Below are 19,840 nucleotides of genomic sequence, written 5' to 3'. Positions count from 1 at the left end.
TCATCCATGACCATTATTACATAATAATCTAGGATTGCTCCGACAGGTCATCCCTGAGTTACAGCGACATGTAAAATTCAACAAACCATTGCTATGGCTTCTTTAACATGACTTTTACCCAGATCATTCACCGGCTGACTAGCATAGGCCTGATGAGTGAGTGAGGATAGTACTTTGTACTTGGCTCTATCAAATCTACTTAATAAAAGAAGAAAAAAAACATGTCGGGATTTGGTTGCTGGCCAATGTAAAATCCTCTTGCAGATGTGAAACAAGGTACTGAGGACTAAAAGCAGAGCATGTTGAAGTGAACGTGCAGGATAGAATCAAACAGAAGTTTAGAGGAATTTCTATCTTTAATATCATCTGTTACTACTTGTGTGAGTAAACGAATCCAAAAGTCAATGACTTGATTCACTGATGGTCATTTAAAAGAGAAATACGATATTTTCGTAGCATACAGTGCTGTGCAAAGTCATCCTTGAACTTTTTGTCTGTTATGACATCAAGCCTGAGGGTATGAATATAATATTTTTGCCATGTGTGCTAGACCAACACAAAAAAAAACATAATTGTGAAGCAGAAAGACAATTATGGTGGAAATGATCTGAAATTGTGTTTGTAGTTTGCCACAAGCAATGTAGGGATGAAAGAAGATTCTCTAGTCAGATTCAAAACAATTTAAAAAAGGTTTTTTCTGACTAACATCACCCTGGACACACTCAGTCCCTCTGGAACATGATAGTTAAAGAATCATGCTGTGGGGATGCTGCCAGAAAGAGAAGATCTTGTCAGACGAAAAGATAGTATTCAGGGCAGTCCTGAATGAAAATCTGTCAAGAGGTTGCAAAAGACTTGAGGTTGGGTCAGAAGGCCACCTTCCAGCTGGATGATGACCCTAAACATGCAGCCTGATCATCTGAGGATGTGTGGGAAGACTTAAGAAGTGACGCTCACACACAAACACTCCATCCAATCTATCCAAGCTTGATACTGCTTCGCAGATCAATGATCTATTTCGTATACCGAGGAGGCACGCAATCATTGGAATCAACTGTTAGAGTAGAGACATCTAAAACATGAAGGACAGTGAGTCTTGATGATCAGATAACCACTGCTGTCAAGGGACCAGACATTTCAGTCTCCAGACGTGCAAGGTTAGGGTGAGGATGCTCTGGCCACAAAGAAATCCTCTAACACCACTTTTCTTCAAAGTACTCTGAAGTTTGCGATTGCAATGGGACAAAAAAAAACAACGTTTTAGGGGGTGTGAATACTTTTGCAAGGCGGTGTATATCACTATGTGGCTGCTGCAGCGGAGTAAAGCTGCAGAAGCAGAGACAAAGGTCAACTTCACTAAAATTACAGGGCGGAAATGTGCCTTGTGGTGAGCCACACAACCCACAATTAGAGTGAAAATTAACAATAAACCGCTGCAGACTGAAGATCTACCATTAACTGCCATTAGGAGTGCAATGTTAAACAACACGCCTTCAGCCTATGGTTACACTGTCTTCCTTTTGTGAATGAAGACCTATTTCTTCTGTTATGGCAGCCCGGTCCCGGTGACACAGTGCTGCGGCGCTGCTGTCAACCTCCGGGCCCCTCACTCCAGGCAGCTGACGAATGAGGACCTGCAGAGGATATTACATCCTTATCTAATCTGTCAAAGCTAGCCCTCTCTGCTACAACCTTCTGTTGGTCTTATCTACAGTTAATAAGCTACATGAGCTATCTCAGCAAAACTGTGAACTGCACTGCATGGGTATTATGAATGATCCAAAAGGGACATTTTGGCTCTGGTGCACTTGTACCAGAGCCAAAACGCCCATGAATGTGTTGTCCAAAATTGTATCTCGGATAAAAGATGAGACCAGGATTGCCACAAATCTTCCACAACCAAGAGACCGAAACCCTAATGTGTGTGTGTGTGTGGCTCTAACAATGTTTTGAGGAATACCTTATACACCTGATACTTTAGGACAGGGGGAAGTTGAATACTGATCTAGAACTCTCATGGTAAAGTTTTGTGTGTTCTTGCAGATAGCTATCTGCTCTTTGCAGATAAGATCCAGCGGTGGGTTTATTTTCTGCCTAATTCAGTATTGGGGTCGATGAATTCAGAAGAGGCACAAGATCAGAGCTGATTGGCGACTAGTAATTTATATGATAGTCGAGCGACTTTTGATTGATTTTGGCATAGATTTTGCAGCATTTGCAAGTAGTTCAAACCGCATGTTTGACCCTGGTGAGGCCCAGGCCATGAAGTTGAAGCAACGACAGTGATTGCCTTAAAAACTTGACGTTATGAATCTGGTTGTATTTCTGCTTGCCTTCTGTACATACCTTCGTAAAATGAGCAGATGCGGTGTTCTGCCTATACTGACGTAAATGTTTGAGTGACGTGTATGTACAGTGGCACTGCAACTGGTGGGATTGGGATTGTTACCATCGGATTAACACTGACGGTTGGGAAATCCATCCCATGTTTTCCTGTGCGCCTCAAATGTTTTACTGTAAAAAGTACAGTAAATAGCCTACCTTTTGAAGGAGGAATCTCTGTAACCGCACTAATAAAGAATGAATACGAGAAATACAAGTACACACGTCAAACGTAACTCTGACCACTTGCGATGTCATCAGAGAAATGTGCATTACTATAAGACAAATTTGATCTGGACTACATAATAAAATAGCGAAACTAACAGAAGCACTCATCATGACATGTTGTTCTATGCTATATCAAAGAGTTTGGTTGACTTTACAGAGAAGACTGGGTAGTAGCTTTAATTATTCCTGGGCATTGGCATTACATCCAGAGGCTGTAATGATAAATGATACATGATAAATCCTCCTATTGGAGTCGACTGTTAACAAATGACAACAAAATAAACTCAAATCAGCAATCCCCGTCATGGGAGCAGTATTTAAAGCAGGCTAAGACGTTCTGGCTCCCACCAGGCTGGGCTTAAAACAGGATTAGCTAACGCAACAATTCATTTGACTGCAGACAAACGCAAAGAAACAATGTCCCACAGGACGGACACCACAGCTAAGGACCGGAGCAGCAATAATTACAAAGCTTGTACCCCTTTGGCAAAAAAAAAGAAGAAAAAAATAGGACGACAGAGGCTGATTGGGATGAATAAACAACAAAAACAAAATCCATTACATTTTCAATTATTGTCCCCCTCCAAAACAATCTGCACTCTGTAGCCAGAAGAGACACTTTGAATTGAGAAAAAGAAAGGGGTCTTATTTGGTGAATGAAAATGACCCTTTGACGGCAGCTCGACATCTCCGCACTGTTCTGTTCTCTCTTAACCAATATGCCAGGAAATACCTTTCAAAAATCTCTACAGCAGCCCCCGAGATTGGAGGACAAAACGCGAAACAACAGGCCGAGATGGATGTGAATGACGTCTGATTCGCTGGCTCTGCAGTGAAAAGGAGGAAACAGCTGCGGAAGGTGAAGATTAGATTCCTGACGGGGGCCTGTTCTCGCGCGCAGCTCGGCTCTGCTCCTCTCAGGCCGGTGGCTCTACGGTCGGCTCTCCGACCTGCCGCCACCGCCGCCGACCTCCCTCATAACTCACCTCTGCACAGCACAAAGCGTAAAAAAAAATATTAAAAAAACCCCTGCTGAACACTAGCCCTGTCCAGATGATCTACTGATTGTTTCCACACACCGCCTTGCGGACTTTAAAATGTGTAGCGTGAGGCTTGGCAGCACAGGCCAAGCTGGCAGGTTGGTTTCCTGGATAATTTATCCATGTGACATATGGTTTAAAGGCAGGGATTAAGCCATTGTGAGGAATCGCTAAAACGTTTTGAGGGGGGGGGAGCTTATTTACTGCAAGAATGGTCATTTGGAGCGAATTTAGACACAGAGACTTTGAATGTCTGCATAAGATGGCGATGAGGTTGAAATCATCGTCTTTGTTGTGATCAAGCTGTGCTAATGTGCAAGGACTAGCTCTCATTCTCTGTTTACCATTTGACACCAATTAGCCAGCTGGCAACACTGGGATTCAATCTACTATGAAGAGCCTTCCCATGTAACAACTACTAACCTGCATGTATTTGATTTATTTTTGTAAGTAGAGCATAGTACTGAAGAAGATTACATATGTTCATTTTTTTTTTCTTTTACAAATGAATAAAAAAATTAAGCAAGACTTTTTTTTGTTTTGTTTAGCTTAACACACCACCCGTATGGTGGGAGATAGCGGCTGCAACATGCTGAGGGGGTGCGATTCGAGGTGGGTCAAGTGTCATTTTTATTTATTTTTTTCCACAAATGAAAAAATTTCTAAGTTACAGTTTTGTTTTTGTTTAGGTTAACACACGATCCGCTTGGTGAGAAACTGTGGTTGCAGCGTCGTGCCGCGTGGACGCAATTCCAGTTTGGCCGAATTCAAAGAACATGCATGCTAACTAAGCGCACAGAAGTAGCCTTTGTCGCCCCTGGTTTCAAAAATTCACGTGGACCTGCAGCAAAGTCACAGGCAAAATGGAAGCGCGCAGATTTACACAACTGTAAAAAAAAATATAAAAAAGAAACGGTTTTCTGGGGGACACCTTGGAATAAGGTTATTTTAAAAAAAGAACAATATATGAATGTGTATTTGTGTTTACAGAACAATGGAGGTGGCAGCATCATGCTGTGGGGAGGCTGGTTAGAGCTGATGGGAAGAAATACGGAAGGCAAAATAATCCCAGAAAAATCTCTAACGAAGTCTGCCGAAGCCTTAAGGCAGAGACAGAAGTTCTGCATTACCTTCCACCTCACAATTATGCACTGCTTTGTGAAGGACAATCACATCCAGTCCAAGTAATTATGTCAACATTTGTGGTGGAAAAAGCCCTTGGGATACAAATACTTAGGCAAGGTGTTGTTCTTAAACAAAAGTATATGCTTGCATGTCTCGGTGTCCTCCGTGTGTCCGTCCATGTGTACACGACGGACTAGTGCGTCTAAACTTTGGTCATGTGATGTGCTATACCCCCGGCTTTGCCCTGGACTCTTGCTATTTTGGTTCAGAGAACTAAGATAAAGGCATGCCGCTCTCAAGCTCGCGCTGTAATTGCGGAGCTTTCTGCTCCTGCAGGAGACGAGGCCTGACTGGGTTCACTGTAATGGCCGCCGTGTGACATAAAGGAACCCTCCTGGTTGGTTGCTGCTAGAAACACGGGGTCTTTTTATACCAGCAGATGAAAGAGCAAACTAGTGGTGGTCTTAATCCTGAACCTGCAACCATCTGCTCCAGGATGCATCTTTAAAACGCCGAACCCAACCAGACAAAGAATAATGATCCTACAAGGAGCAAATGCTTGCTAGCTAGAGTGGCTCCTATGGGCGATTAAACGAAGGATACATTCATTTTTTATAAAGACTTGTACAACAAACCATTTGTTTATGCAAAGCCACAAGCAGCACACCAAGGAGCGCATGTTTTTTTCTTTTTTTTTTTTTTTTAAAGACACAGTCCCGCCTGGAAGCAAAGCATGAAAACAACATATGCTTCCTTCAGCCTCATCCACTGAACTGAGAACAGAAGCACTCAGAGAGCAGCTGAGGCTTTTTCTGGGTTTTACAGTCTCGGTGATCGTCTTGGTGGGACGGATCACGAACATGCTGCGTGTCAGCTTCCCTGGTGCCAGGAATCCCAAACAGCAGTTCCACTTCTCCTGAATACAGATGTAACCGAAAGAAGCTGTAAGAGCCAAATGATTGAAATAAGCAATTACTGATGTGACAGGGGCACAAGGCTTTGACACTTGGGTAGTGGGTGTGTCGAGGTGGGCGTGACTGTCATTAAGGTATGAATGGGAGCCATACTGGCGCGTTGGCTTTGTATGTATGAGGAAGCGGGTGTGCCGGGGTGGTCATAATTTCTATTGACGATAGATGTGCAGTAAACTAACGGTGTTGTAGAGGGCTGCACTGGGTTAACTTGGGGAATTTCAAACTGTCCGACGAATGCTATACAGTAATGGCGTTTATTGTTTGCACCTTTGTATGGTTTAGCCTGGTCAGTATGTGTCGGTCCTTGTAAAGTCTGAAGTATGGCAGTCAAAGTGGAATAAATTGATGATTGCAACAACAAAGAAGCGGCCTGGAGTGTATCGGAGCACGCGTCGGACAGTTTGAAATTCTCCGAGATAACCCAGTGCGGCCCTCCACAACACCGTCAGTTTACCGCACATCTAGAAGCCGAGACGTTTCCAGAATCCCTTTAGGCTACGCAGCAGATGTAGAGTAGAACAGGATGTGGATTTTATTGATAACCTGACGGGTTTTCTCTGCAGGCAGAAATATATAGGAGCCAGATAATTCAGACCGACGGCATCACTCGCTTTGCGTCCCGCTCACCTCGTTGACCTCCACATTACTCAGGTGGAGGAGTGTGCAAAGGCCTAGCAACTGTGTGACCCACATTGACAATGTAAAAGGTGTTTCAAATTTAGTTTGACTCCAGTGATGGTTTACGATCTGGGTGGTAGACCAGGGTGTTCTTCCATTAAGGGGTGGAACTTAATTAACTTGTTTTTTTGGGGGGGGAGGTTGTTCCATCAAGTTTTCTACAACTTATTTGCATGTCCAGTCCATAGAAATTTGCCTTGGTTCTCCCCATGTGTTGTGCATAGTGTATGAAAATATATATTGGTGGAAGTTGATGACACCTAGCTAGCTACGGTGCTAAGCTAAATGCTTATTTTAAGGAATCTGGAATCTTCATGATCTTAATATCAAATTCTAAAAACAAAACAAAAAAATCTTGGACTGAAATATTTTACACTAAACACTGATTGTTCAAAACACAATCTGAGATTGATGATGTCTACATTTTAAAAATAAATATAGAAAAAAAATACAAAAATCCCAAAATATGAACTTGTCAAACAAAGAAAAGAAACAAAGTAAACTGAGCACTGATTATTTGAAACACACCTTTGAAAATAGATTCCAATTGAACCTTTCTTCTATCTACAACATATCTACAATATCTTCTATCTTTCTACCTGCAGTAACTCTTTGAAGAATTTGAATAAGAGTTACAACACCATTTAATTTCCCTTTGGGATCAATAAAGTATTCTGAATTTAACTGAATTTGAATTGAGTTCCCTTCACTGTTGCTAACTCTCTTGTAAACGCTCTAGACGAGTCGGTGGCGATAATGTCCCTAATATAAACTGGATATATTGAAAGCTGCAGCAGTTCAAGCTTACATGATCATCTCAATATGAAACATATCACTGCAGACGTCGCCACTGGAGCGAATCGTAGCTACAACAGTCCTGGTACAAGTTCAGAGGTCTCTATGACTGCTGAAGTTAATATGTAATCCATATGTTGTTATTGATACATAAGTCCATCGAAATGCATTTGAATTGGTTACAGCACTATTTGTGCCACTGGTTTAACGATACACGTTAGATCCAGCTAACGGTGGATTCACAGTTCAGTATTTGGGTTTTTCTTTTTTTTCTTCTTCTGTGGAACAAAACTCTAAATTATTTGTGGAAAACACGTCTGTTTGCGGACTTTTCCGTGGAGCACATTTAAAACATGGGAAAGAAAATGCAGCTTGGGAAGCTAAAACAACTGGGTGCTATGCTACTTGACATGCTACTGGCTGGCATTTGCAAAAGCAACCAATCCAGGGGTGTCGTTCATTTTCCTCGACACTAAATGGCTGTACCCCCAAGAGCAAAAATAAGCAAGACTGTCCATTTTAGCTTCTGCGGTAGTGCTAAGACAGTTTCCATTGTGTGTATTAATGTATTATTAAGGTATATTTGGTGTTTGACCTACGGAAACGGAAAGTTATAAGCAAAATACTTGCGGGCATCTCAAGTATTTGTGGACGTTAGTTATTTGCAGGTGGCCGCTAGTTAACCTCCGCTAACGCAGCCGAAAAACTTTCCCTATCTTTTACATGAACAGCAGCCTTGTTAACGTTCCAGCTTTTTCCAATCGGTACTCCCACTTCCTTGGCCGCTCTAGCTGTGGAAATCTATTTTTTGAGGGAGGGCCAGCTTACCCGAGGCCGCATTCGCGTCAGGATCGCCCCTGCAGACACCAACTTTGACCAAACACCTCAACTCCCAGGAGGACGCTGTAACTGAAACAAATGCAAATGTCTGCTAAACGCCCCGCACTGACTGGAATTATACGAAGTTACAGGAAAAGAGCCTTTTGCATGTGTCATGGGAAGTTTCCCTGGAAAGCATCCGAGCTTCATAATCTCTCCAGAGCTGCACTGATAAACGCACTAAAGCTGCTCCTCGCATCACGATTGCAGATCTGCTGCTACCGTCAGCCGGTAAAGATGTTCTCCCTTATCGCCACTTCTCTAACACCTCAGCGGCTCGATCCAGCCGCTCGAACTTGCAGCCATAATGGTCCCAGGGGCGCACACAGTTTTCGGGGTGGGAGGGGGTGAAAAAAAAAATCTAGACACGCACAGATTGAGTAAAAAAAAAAAAAAAAAAAAAAAAGGAGCGGTGCAAACTTACGTGAAAACGAAAAATAAAGTGGTCGATCCCACCAGGAGCGTGGCAGCAGTGGACACCGGGATGTATTTGGTGGGTTTAAATCTCTTTCCAGCGCTGTTGGGCATTCTGTATTCTCCACATTCCTCAATTATTTATTCCGGTCGGAGGCGCATGTAGAAAAAAAAAAAAAAGAGAAAGCGTCCAGCGTGCAGCGGGGTGTGAGTATGTGCGGGGTGCGGGGAGCCCTTTCTGTGGCTGTGAATGGCACAAGCGGTCCGTCTCTGCTCGGTGGTTGAAGCCGCATAGGTCCAAGACGTTAATAAGCAGCAAAACGCGGAGCTCTGCGAGAGCCTGGAAATCCCACCCTTTCCAATCCAGCCCACTGCTGAGGTCACCGAGCCGCTCGAAAAGGTGGAGCTTCGCTTGGCAAAAACCTGAAAACGTCAGAACATGTTTGGAGAAATTGTTTTATTGGGTTTTTACACTTTTTTTTTTTCTCCACCCAAGTCTTAGCTAATATAATATTGTCTTCTTTTACAAGCAACTATAACCGACTCCTGCCCACAACTCAATTCATACTGACATGATTTTTCCATCAAATTTCTTAAAATCTGTTATTTAGCTTATAAACGTTATTTGGTCTCTCTACTAAGGCTGTGCCAGCTTGATGTTGCCCCATTTTGCAGTTTATGCAAACTTTCAAGGTTGTCTTCCACTCATTAATTTTGTGGGTACGCACCATTTGTAACCCGGGGAGACGCCGGCAGGCGTGGTCTCTGCACATCATTACCAACGATGCATCAAAGCTGGAAATTATTAGAATAAATCTGGGATCAGAATCATCAACTTAATACATTTATTCAATAGAATATGTAATTGTTGGTCTCTTTTTGATAATATTTTATAAAACCCTTATTCAAGTTTCTACAAAATATCCTAGAATTCCACCAACATTAATAATAAAAAACGTAATAAAGCAAGACAACAAAAGAGAAATGTTTATTATGTAAGAATTTGTTTCAGCTAAAAAGTTTAAAATTTGCTTGACAACACTTAGAAATGTTTTAGAATTAGTTTTGTGAATTTCTCCTTTTTTGTTAAAAACAATTTTTTTTTAAAATCTGAGTTTAGTCAGGCACATTTTTGACTTCTCAAGCTTTGAAATATATTTTATCAAAAAAAAATCTAAAAAGCTTGAGTACATTTGAGAAAATTTTTAGACTTTTCAAACAAAAAAAATTATTTGTCAAAAATTATTTTTAAAAGGTTTGAGTTGTTTTAGTATTTTTATTTTATTTTTCAAACTTTAAAAATTTTTGAACAAAAAAATAATTTTTCTAATAAATTTGTCTGTTTTTTTGAGCAGATTTATGCTATTTTATGCTTTATTCTCCTCAAAAATTTCAGAGTTTTGCCGAGCAGATTTTGTACTTTTAAACCTGAAAATGTATTTCTCAAAGAAATATTTTTGTAACAAGCAAATTTTTGACTTCTCAAACTGAAATTCTTCTTTTCAAAGATTTTTTTTCTGATACCTGAATTTTGTCGAGCAATTTTTCAACTTCTAAAACATACTAATTTTTTTTTTTTGCTCAAAAAATGTTTTTCCAAAGAATAAATTTCTAAGTTTTAGAAATCGAAAACCTCAAACCTTTTTGTAAAAAGCCCCACTCATTTCTGTTAGATGCCACTGGTAAAACTGTAAACCACCGTCGAAGAAGAACTATATTTGTTCCACAGTAAATTTACTCCCTGTCAATGTGTTTCTACTGCTTAAATAAGTACAAGAGCGCCCTCTTGTGACAAGGAATAAGATATGACAAAAATAACGGAAATTAAACCTTTATGGCTCATACGGGCCACCGTATTATTTGTAGACACTGCTTTGATTAGCTTGCGTTCACGTTCACTCAATTTATCTCAGTTGGGTGAATTCGCCCATTTTACATTTTTTTCGCACAGCGGCTGTTTTTATCTACATCGTTCGAGTTGAAATTTACAGCTAAACGCCTTCCAGCTGAAGTAAATAAACCGCGTCGTGTTGTATTTACAGCAGACCCGTTAAAGTCCGGCTAATTAGCCCACATTATTCGGCCTGTTCGGCGGCGGCATGTCGTACCGTAAAACTTTACAACTGATTTGCGGCTTCGCCGGAGGCTCTGCTGCCGTCGTGTTCGCGGCTGCAGCCGCCGACTCCCGCGGGTACCTCGGGGAGCACCGCGGAGAGGGAGCGAGCCGGTGGTCGAGATTTGCCGTCCTGCACGCGGCGCAGCCAGCTCGGACCCCGGTAAACCACACACCAGCCGCGACCGGACCTGGCTGGGACTTCAACTGGGACAAGTAGGTTCTTCTGCTCCTTCGCGACAGTCTGGTTCTCCTAATTAGTCATGGACAGTTCCGCTTTGATGTTTACACTAAAATGGCAAGCAGGGATGTATAACATTGACATGTTTTCTTTAAAACTGCACAGTTGATTAAGGGAATTGCAGACAAAACACCTAAGGAATTTAGTACTAATTTCCTACCTAATGTGTTTACTGATCAGTTCATCCCTTTTGCGAGTAATAATACATAAATTCAATAGGTTTAATAACTTGGCTACTTAGCTGGGTTGCAGTCAGCTGCTTAGCAGGTTGTGCTGCTTGTTGCGTACATCTTGTTTATTTTCCTACCTGAATTATTTATTTTGTTAGTTTAGTTTAACAGGCTTTTTTTCAGCCAGCTGACCTGCAGTGTGCTGGAAAATGTGGGGTGGACATATACTCTGATACCATTATCTGCCACACCACTTTTATTTAATTCAATTTCAGTTCAGTCTATTTTTCACATGTCAAACTCGAGGCCCCAGGGGCCAAATCCGGTCCGCCGTAGCTTTTTATGTGACCCTCTGGACGGCTACATAAATAGAATATCAATTAAATCAAAGCAGTTTTTATCTGTATACTGTCAAATTTCAAAATGTACAAGAAGATACATTTACTAAAAATAATTGGCCCAAGCACAGAGCCCTGTGGTACTCCACAAGTAACGCTGGAGTGTAATGATGGTTTACCGTTCACATGAACAAACTGGAATCTGTCTAACAGACACTATTTAAACCAGCCTGCTGCTGTTCCTTTAATATCTACAACATGTTCACTGTTAACATGGTTTATACCTAAGCTTTAAAAGGCTGGTAATAATGAGAGCCTAAATGTGTGATATTGGAAATTGTCAAATGCCAGGTAGGGCATTTGTGATGTCATTTTTGTTTTGCTTTATCTCTAATACTGTAGTACGATTCTTTTAACGGGTGGTGATAATGTAAAACGAATTATGAGACGACCTCATTGATTCCAACTGCTGAGTTTCAATTGTCTCATCAGAAAAGACCTGATTAAGGAGCGAAACCAAACTGAAAAACAAGTTTAGGAGCAACAGTGTAGAAAAAAACCTAGACAAGTCGGTGTTAAGAAGCACTGTGTTTTTCTCTAACCGTAGCTCTGGAGTGAGCATTACGAACCTTTTGTATGTGGTTGAAATGTCGCATGTGTTTAGTGGCAGCCATCTTGGGAGAGGCCCGCCTCAAGCCTGGCTCTTTAATGGAAAGAGCAGTGAGAAGAGCCGGAGTTTGATTGGCTAAAGCTTAAAGTAGTTAAAAGAAATAAAATGATATATTTTGCATACATTAAATGTTTGCCTGACATTTTTAATAAATAATTGTTAGTGTTTACATTGTGTATGTGAAAGTTATTTTTGTTCGCTTTCTCCCCTCGCTCTGGAAGGGTGAGGTGATTGGCCGGTGAAAATTGAGGAGGCGAGTTTTAAGTCCGACTGCTGGATGTAGCAGGAGGACAGATGGGAGGGCTGCCATATTTGAAATCCGCTGTGTTGAACCAGATTTAATAAACCAGCTGTGTTTGCTGTACAGCTAAGATTGACTGACTTATTTTTACACACCACACCTCTCAGCAAAAAAGGGGTGTCAGAAGTGGTATTCATTACGCCTGTGAATGAAGGAAGATCGCAGGCGTAATGAGGGGAGTAGGATGTGAACAACATTTGTGGAACGAGGAAAAAGCCCGCCCTCTGATATGGAAGAAAGAGAAAGTGGAGGAACAACTGAGCTGGATCCACCGCCTGAAGGAGCCTTGGATGGTGAAGATGTTTTTGGACCAGTGGTGCGGCCCAAGTACGGCACAGTAGGTGCTGTGAGTACCAACTGTGAACCTGACAACATTGATGAAATGAGAGAATTTATGCGACATTCAAAACAAATTGAACTAATACTGTTTGAACAGATTAAACAGTTCAGCAGTAATATGCCAAAGCTTCAAAATGATGTTTATACTGGACATGATGAGGCGTCTGTCTATTCTAGACTGACATTTCTACAGCTGCAGTTTTCCCGAAGCGAGAGACAAGGAAACTGTCTCAGCTGTCTGCAGCAGAGCATTTCCAAAGAGCTTCTGTTTACCAAGCTGAACCTCATTCTCCATTTCAACCACTTCCTGCACAGCCTCAGCTGCGTATTGCAGAAGGTGCCCATGATGGTGATCCTAGAACACCTGACTTTAAGGTAGGTAAGGATCCTGAAAGTTTCTTCATATGTTTTGAATGCATAGCTAAAACATGGGGATGGCAACCAGCTGAATGGGCTGCTGGAGTGGTCACATTATTGACGGGGAGAGCTCTTGAGGCCTATGCTGGAATGAATGAAGAACAGTCTGACTCTTATGATGCTGTTAAAGCTGCAGTGTTATCCAAGCTTAATGTGTCAGAGAAGACCTACAAATATCAGTCTAGAAACACCATTATACCAGTGGGGGAAAGTGTACGTGGAATCTACAGTTGGATAAAGGGACTCTACAATGGGGCGTGCTGTGGTGGCGCAGGGGGTTAGCACGCCCCACGTTTGGAGGCCTTAGTCCTCGACGCGGACATCGCGGGTTCGACTCCCGGTCCCGGTCTTCCCCCCTCTCCTCACCCTCCTTCCTGTCTGCCTACTGTCGCAAAAATACGAGCCACTAGCGCCGCAAAAACTCTTCGGAGAATAAAATGGAAAGAAAAATGTAAAAAAAAAAAAAAAAAAAAGGGACTCTACAAGAGATGGATGTGGCTTGACAGTCGGAGTAAAGAAGAGATTGGGGAAACCATCATCTTGGAGCAGTATCTACATATGCTTCAATCAGACATCCGCACACGGGCGAAGGAGAACAAGCTAAAGACAGGAGGGGACTCTGCAGATCTGGCTGAACGCTACCTGGCTGCTCACAGAGAACCTTCAAAGTCAAGACCAAGGTTTGTGGAGGTAAAACCTCCAGGTGCAATGAATGTTGACAACTTGGACATAAGGGGTGGCAAGAAACCTGTACAATACAGCCTAAAGTGTAACCTCATTTGTTATTATTGTCAGCAGCCTGGTCACAAAATGTCCTTATGTCCTTTAAGAAAACCTAGGTCAGCAGAGTTATGTGTGGCACCTTCCAAAGATCATAATTATGAACTTTCTGATGGTTTGATTCTACAAGCATGTGGTGGATGTGATAATAAATGGCAAAGACGGTTGGAGTTTTGAATCAATTAGTATATGACATTATCTTAGGGGAAGATTTACTAATCTTAGACAGTTTGGTTCAAGAAAACTCTGATGCATATTCCTGTGCTGTCCTCACTCGTTCAATGAAAAAGGGATTAGAACCCCTGCCGGATGCAGATGATGATTTATATGAAGGAGGAAGTAAAGTTAGAGAATCAAAACAACAATGTAGACAGGAGAACAAAAGCAGTTCAGAACTTGCTGAACCTGCCTTGCCATTAACTCCCCCCATTGATCTCCCTAATAACTTTAAAGAGAATCAGGAAAACAATCCTCCTTTGAAATGTCTCTTTAACAAAGCACACAAAGAAGAGGGTGAAAAAGAAAGTACTGTAGAGTTAAAAAGTTTAGCTGGAGAACCTTTCATTATAAAGGACAAACGTTTGTATCTAGCAGACATTGATGAACCCGGATTTGTTGTGCCAAAAGAATACTGTTCAGTAATCCTGAGTTTTTATTGGCCAGGGTTATATAAAGATGTCGCTGAATACTGCAAAACATGCCATGACTATCATTTAGTAGCCACTAAGTTTCAGACCGTGCCCAGTTGCAGACTTTACCAATAATGACTGTTCCTTATGAGAGGATAGCCATGGATACCATAGGTCATTTACCTAAGAGCAGTAATGGCCATAAATATGCATTAGTCACCTATGCAACCAAATATTTCCATTACATTCTCTGCAGGTCAAATACATTAGTCGTGTTTAGTATAACAGAGAGCATGCAAATACCCTAGATAGAGTAAAGACAACTTGGCAAGAGCTTCACAGAGAAGCATTGGATGGAATGTACTTACTACTTCCTCTTAATGAAACAAGTCGGTCTGGTGAGATCTGTCGTTTGTGTGTGTGTGCTATCAAAACATCCTGCGTATATATGCCTCTGTTCCAAGGAAGAGGCATATATAAGCTTGAGTTCACCGACATCTCAGAAATATCTTTCAACACGCCGTATCTGTTTGAACTCTGTGTCGCCTGCGTAAAGGCATTCAGTTCTTCAAACGCAAACAAGGTAGCAGTGCGTCATTCTGTGCGTGTTAGTTTATCAATCCATAAATCTTTGTCATATCAGATGGACACTTCTGGAGAACTTCTAGTCATGATCACAAGAATTGGGTTAGAGCGTTTGTTAATCCAGGAGATGGATTGTCAGCAACATGCAAGTCAATTTAAAGGGCAACAGTTTAAGTACAGTTTAGTGTAGGGATTTGTCAGGCCATATTAAGAGATTCTCCTCATGATCTTCGACGATTGTTGGGTCAACGATGTTTTCTTTCCCTTTACGCTAAGCTTCCCCTAATCTCAAAATCACCTCTTTGTCAGGAGAGATCCGTCTGTTCTGTCCAACGGGAGAAAGAGGGAGAGTGTAACAGAAGACCCCAGCTCTGAGAAGGACAACAGCAAGCCCAAAGCAACGCGCCACATTCTCCTCATCAGGCATTCCCAGTATAACCTGAGTGGAAACGGCGACACGGAGAGGGTCCTCACCCCACTAGGTCTTAACAGTCACCTAATGTCTTGATTTAGCATGCAGTCCGTTCATTTCTCCGGCCGGCTTTACGTCTCCCTCCCTTTTTCTCAGGCCGTGAGCAGGCCGAGTTGACGGGTCAGAGGTTGGCAGCGTTGGGTTTAAAATACGACGTTCTGATCCACTCCAGCATGACCAGGGCAACCGAGACTGCACACATCATCAGCAAATACATCCCAGGTAGTTCAGAGGTCAACCAGACCACAGAAGCTTCACGCTGTCATTTGAGGACAGAATGTAATGCAAATGCTATGCAATTTAGTTTTTTGTTTTTCTTCCCCTAACCAAATGTAGGTGTGGATCTGGTGAGCTGTGACCTGCTGAGAGAGGGAGCTCCTGTGGAACCAGTTCCTCCGGTCACCCACTGGAAGCCTGACGCTGTGGTGAGTGAAAACTCTCAAACTCTGGCCGTGGAATCGACTGTCAGCTCGATGTTGTTGTTTCCTCTTGTTAAATTCACTCTGTGCTGCCTGTTTGTGAGCAGATGTCACTTGTTTACTCTACTAGCAATATATCAGTGCACTGCTGCAGGGATGGGATGGGAAAAGACTTAACTTCCAAAGGCCTGATGTTGGATAAGAGATGATCCATTGATTGGTGTTTGTGGATTTAAAATGCACTGATACTTCCTGGAGCTTTTGCATTTTGTCACTTTACACTGTGAGTTAATGCTTTGCAGAATACTGCCAGTACTTGACACTCACAGCATGAAATAGTTGCTTACTCTTTGCAACACAGCTCATAGTCAGTTAGATTAAATAAAGTCTGAAGATCAGATCATTTCCATAGTCTTGTCACAGATACGGTTGGATTTATGATTGGACTTTGTCACTCCTCAGTGTGCTTTGATCTGACTGTATTGCTTTAAGTATTTTAAAGTCAGGTTTTCTTACAGAATCGTCCTGTATTCTGCCTGATTCATCTTCTCATCAACTGAGCAAGTGATGTGCATGTAGCCCCTAAAAGTGCTAGTTTGGTCTCATGCCACCACTACACCTTCATGTGTGCCGGGTTAAACACATTGCTTGTTTGAAGCTGCAAACAAGACTTCCTTTAGCTTTCCTTGTCATAAAAGCAAGCTCGTCATTTGTCCATAAAGGTCAGATTTGTAGAGTACTTAACAGATTCTCCTGCCTGAACTGTGGATCTCTGATCTCTGCCTTTTTCATTGATGGAGATGGGAAATGGTGTATGGCTCAGACTCACCACTTTACCCAGATAAGTGACTGTTACCTTAGCGAACTCACACTTTGCCAGATTCACAGTAAGCGGCGCCTGTGCCACACGTCCTCTAGAACTGCTAGAGGGCCCAAAACAAAATGATCTAGAGGTAACGTTTCGTATCAGGCAAGCAGCTGGACGACAAGTGCTTAAACATGTCACAGTTAGTAAGTACACATTTTCTGCCTTTGACCTCAGTGGTAGACCCACAAAGTCAATAAGAAAGCACTTAAACGGTTGGCATATCGGTGGAAATGGGCACAAAGGTACCGGTTTAATTGCTTGGTCGGGTTTTCCAATCAATTGACAAATGTGACATGGTTTATTGTACAGTGAATTGCTTTTCTTCAGCTTAGGCCAAAAAAAAAACGAACAGTTTTTAGCTTTCCAGTTCTGAATACTTTGGTACTCATAATAACGTTAACTGTTTTTAATATCACGATTTTGAGAAGTAATCTCAAAGAATCCTTAAAGTAAGTTTGGCCACATTTATTACCTAGAAACACAGTGAGCAGCTTGTATAGCCTTCTCCCACAAGGCTTTTTCAGGCAATGGATCTGACTTTGGAAGGAAACCTTTCACCCATTCCTGGCAGTACACAGCAGCTAGCACCATGTAATGATTTTAGCCCAGAATGATGGGGTTCAGACTGAACCCTCTCATGTGACAAAGCTGGCTCTCAACCTCTTTACCGTCCTCTAGCAGTACCACGAAGACGGAGCTCGCATTGAGGCAGCCTTCCGCCGCTACATCCACCGGGCTGACCCCAAGCAGAAAGAGGACAGCTATGAGATCATCGTGTGTCATGCCAATGTCATCCGTTATTTTGTCTGCAGGTTTGTGGCGGCGGCGGCTCAACTCAAACCACAGTTTGGTTTTGCAGCTTTTTGCTTGGCTAACCACTGTCCAACACACTACACTGCTGTTTTGTTGTGTTCCCACCCCCCAAATAATTATTTTTCATCAGTTGCATACATTTTCATGTTCTTCCAAATGTTTACTCATTACTCAGAAAAAAACAAGGAGGGAGATTTTGTCACATAAAACCTTGGGGGTCGCCATAACCTAACCCAACTGCGTGTTGGCAACAGCCAATGAAAAACGGGCTGGGACATGGCAATAGCTGTGAACCAACTTTTAGAAAGCCATTTTTAACGATAATCATACTACATCATTTACTGTAGTTACTCTACATTATACTAGTTATTATACTACATTATTTACTATATTACTATTAGTATATTATGATTATGCTACATTAGATACTATAATTATACTACAGTATTAACACATTTTAATGGTAGTGTCGACATACTAGTGATAGCCCTCACACTACAGGTAGCATTTAAGCTAAAATTACCATTTTAGCTAATTTTTATATAACAGTTAGACTTACCTACATGCAGAATGTCATTGTTGGTCAGCATGCTGGTGAGAACCCACATTCTACTGATGGCGCCAACATGCTACTCGCTCTACATGGTAGTGATAGCCCTCAAGCTAACGTTAGCCCTACTGTCTAAAAAAGCATTTTAGCTCATTTTTGCTATATTAGTTATATTTAGCATACTGTATGGAGTCAGTCCATGTTGGTCAACATGCTATTGATACCTCATATGATATTTACTACATTTTAGCTAACCTTAGCATTGTTGCTAATTTTTACCATCAGAACCCCTGGTTTGGTGCGCATACTTTTGGCAGACCACATTTACATTTTTTCAGACATTTTCTAGTTACCTACTATGTACTAGATGTCAAACAAAAGATTTCTTTAGAAACAAAATAAATGTATCGTAGATCACAAACCATGTTTCAGAGAATCTGTTAAGTGTGGGATAATCAGTCCAGATTTATAAAGTTCAAGCGTCAGATTTATAAATACAGCTGATCTGAATTGATCTGTGTCTCAAAAGGCAGTGAAGTTAAAAATACACATGACCATGTTATAAACTGTCTTGAATACTGTTTGTCAAACTTACAGATCAGAACTTTACCAAATGTTTTGTACTCAAATGCCCAGAAAGCTTCTGGAAAAATGTGCAGGGACTAGATTTCCGTCTTAAGTGAATATCCAATTAAAAAAAACATTGTCTGGAAAAACTTTCAGTACAGACAACAACTTTATCACATTGATAGAGATCTAGTTAATATTTTACTTAGTTTGCTGAAAAACCTTTAGTCAGAATCAGTTAAATGTTTCTTATAAGCAGATGAAACTCAACGCAGCATTTCTAAAACCTGCACATGTAAATTTCCAGTTGTAATCACTTATCTTTCTCCCCACTCAGAGCGCTGCAGTTCCCCCCTGAGGGCTGGCTGCGCATGGGCCTGAACAACGGCAGCATCACCTGGCTCACCATCCGCCCGAGCGGCAGGGTGGCCCTCAGGACCCTGGGAGACGCGGGATTCATGCCTCCAGACAAACTGACACGGACCTAAAATCTCAGCACAAAGCAGCTTTAAGGGGAAAAAAAAAAAAAAAAGTTGAAAAGGTTTCAGGGTTAAATCTCAGTTGTTGTTTTTTTTAAATTATTTTTCCTCCTCAAGTGTCTTGAAAATAAACTTTTGATGAATTCATTTTATAACCAACCTAGCATCATGATACGAGGCTGTGCTGCTGCGGTTACTTCAACGCCATCGCCAAGAGAAGTGAGAATCGGCTGCATAGCAACTCCTGCTGAATGTAATTGACTTTTACAGAAGTGACAGATTTTTACACCAAAAAGGCTCTATTTATCTAGCAGTCAATGCATTTCAAGTCGTCAGCTTAACATATTGCATTCAATTAAGTTTGAAGGTATATTTGTTGTATTGTGGTAAATAAAGAGTTTAAAACGTCTCTGGGTTCTTGCTGCGTTTTCTTTCCCCGGGCCAGAAATGAAACATTCAACAGAAAATAAAAAAAAAAGCATGGAACACTCAACGGCAGGGAAAGTGGGAGTGAAGGTTTATTGATTAGATAAAAGCAAATTAAGTCTATACATAAAGAAAACAAAAACATGAA

The 19,840-nt window shown here is 41.6% G+C and overlaps 2 protein-coding genes across 4 annotated transcripts in view; one reads left to right on the top strand and one right to left on the bottom strand.

Annotated features, from left to right (window-relative positions):
* The window catches only part of zdhhc8b (zDHHC palmitoyltransferase 8b), an 83,227-nt gene extending 72,509 nt beyond the window's left edge, over positions 1-10,718 (bottom strand). For both annotated transcript variants that reach the window (XM_032578100.1, XM_032578101.1), the window contains exons 1-3: positions 10,624-10,718; positions 9,244-9,310; positions 8,526-8,938 (exon numbers count right to left, since the gene is read on the bottom strand). In XM_032578100.1, the coding sequence (XP_032433991.1) occupies positions 8,526-8,629 (104 nt within the window). In that variant the 5' untranslated portion in view covers positions 8,630-8,938; positions 9,244-9,310; positions 10,624-10,718. The remainder of the gene's footprint in view (positions 1-8,525; positions 8,939-9,243; positions 9,311-10,623) is intronic.
* pgam5 (PGAM family member 5, serine/threonine protein phosphatase, mitochondrial) lies at positions 10,354-19,675 on the top strand. Of its 2 annotated transcripts, none has more exons than XM_032578103.1 (6): positions 10,354-10,844; positions 15,408-15,580; positions 15,667-15,792; positions 15,907-15,995; positions 17,536-17,669; positions 19,125-19,675. In XM_032578103.1, exons 1-6 carry the CDS (start codon positions 10,615-10,617, stop codon positions 19,273-19,275), a joined length of 903 nt encoding a protein of 300 aa, XP_032433994.1. In that variant the 5' UTR covers positions 10,354-10,614; the 3' UTR covers positions 19,276-19,675. The 2 variants fall into 2 exon arrangements, with proteins under 2 accessions (XP_032433994.1, XP_032433995.1); XM_032578104.1 differs by having other exon boundaries at positions 10,355-10,844; positions 17,539-17,669.
* Positions 19,676-19,840: the final 165 nt, after the last annotated feature.

Source organism: Xiphophorus hellerii, chromosome 12, assembly GCF_003331165.1.
Source record: "Xiphophorus hellerii strain 12219 chromosome 12, Xiphophorus_hellerii-4.1, whole genome shotgun sequence".
Taxonomy (NCBI): Eukaryota; Metazoa; Chordata; class Actinopteri; order Cyprinodontiformes; family Poeciliidae; genus Xiphophorus; species Xiphophorus hellerii.
This window is presented reverse-complemented; position numbering and strand designations above follow the sequence as displayed.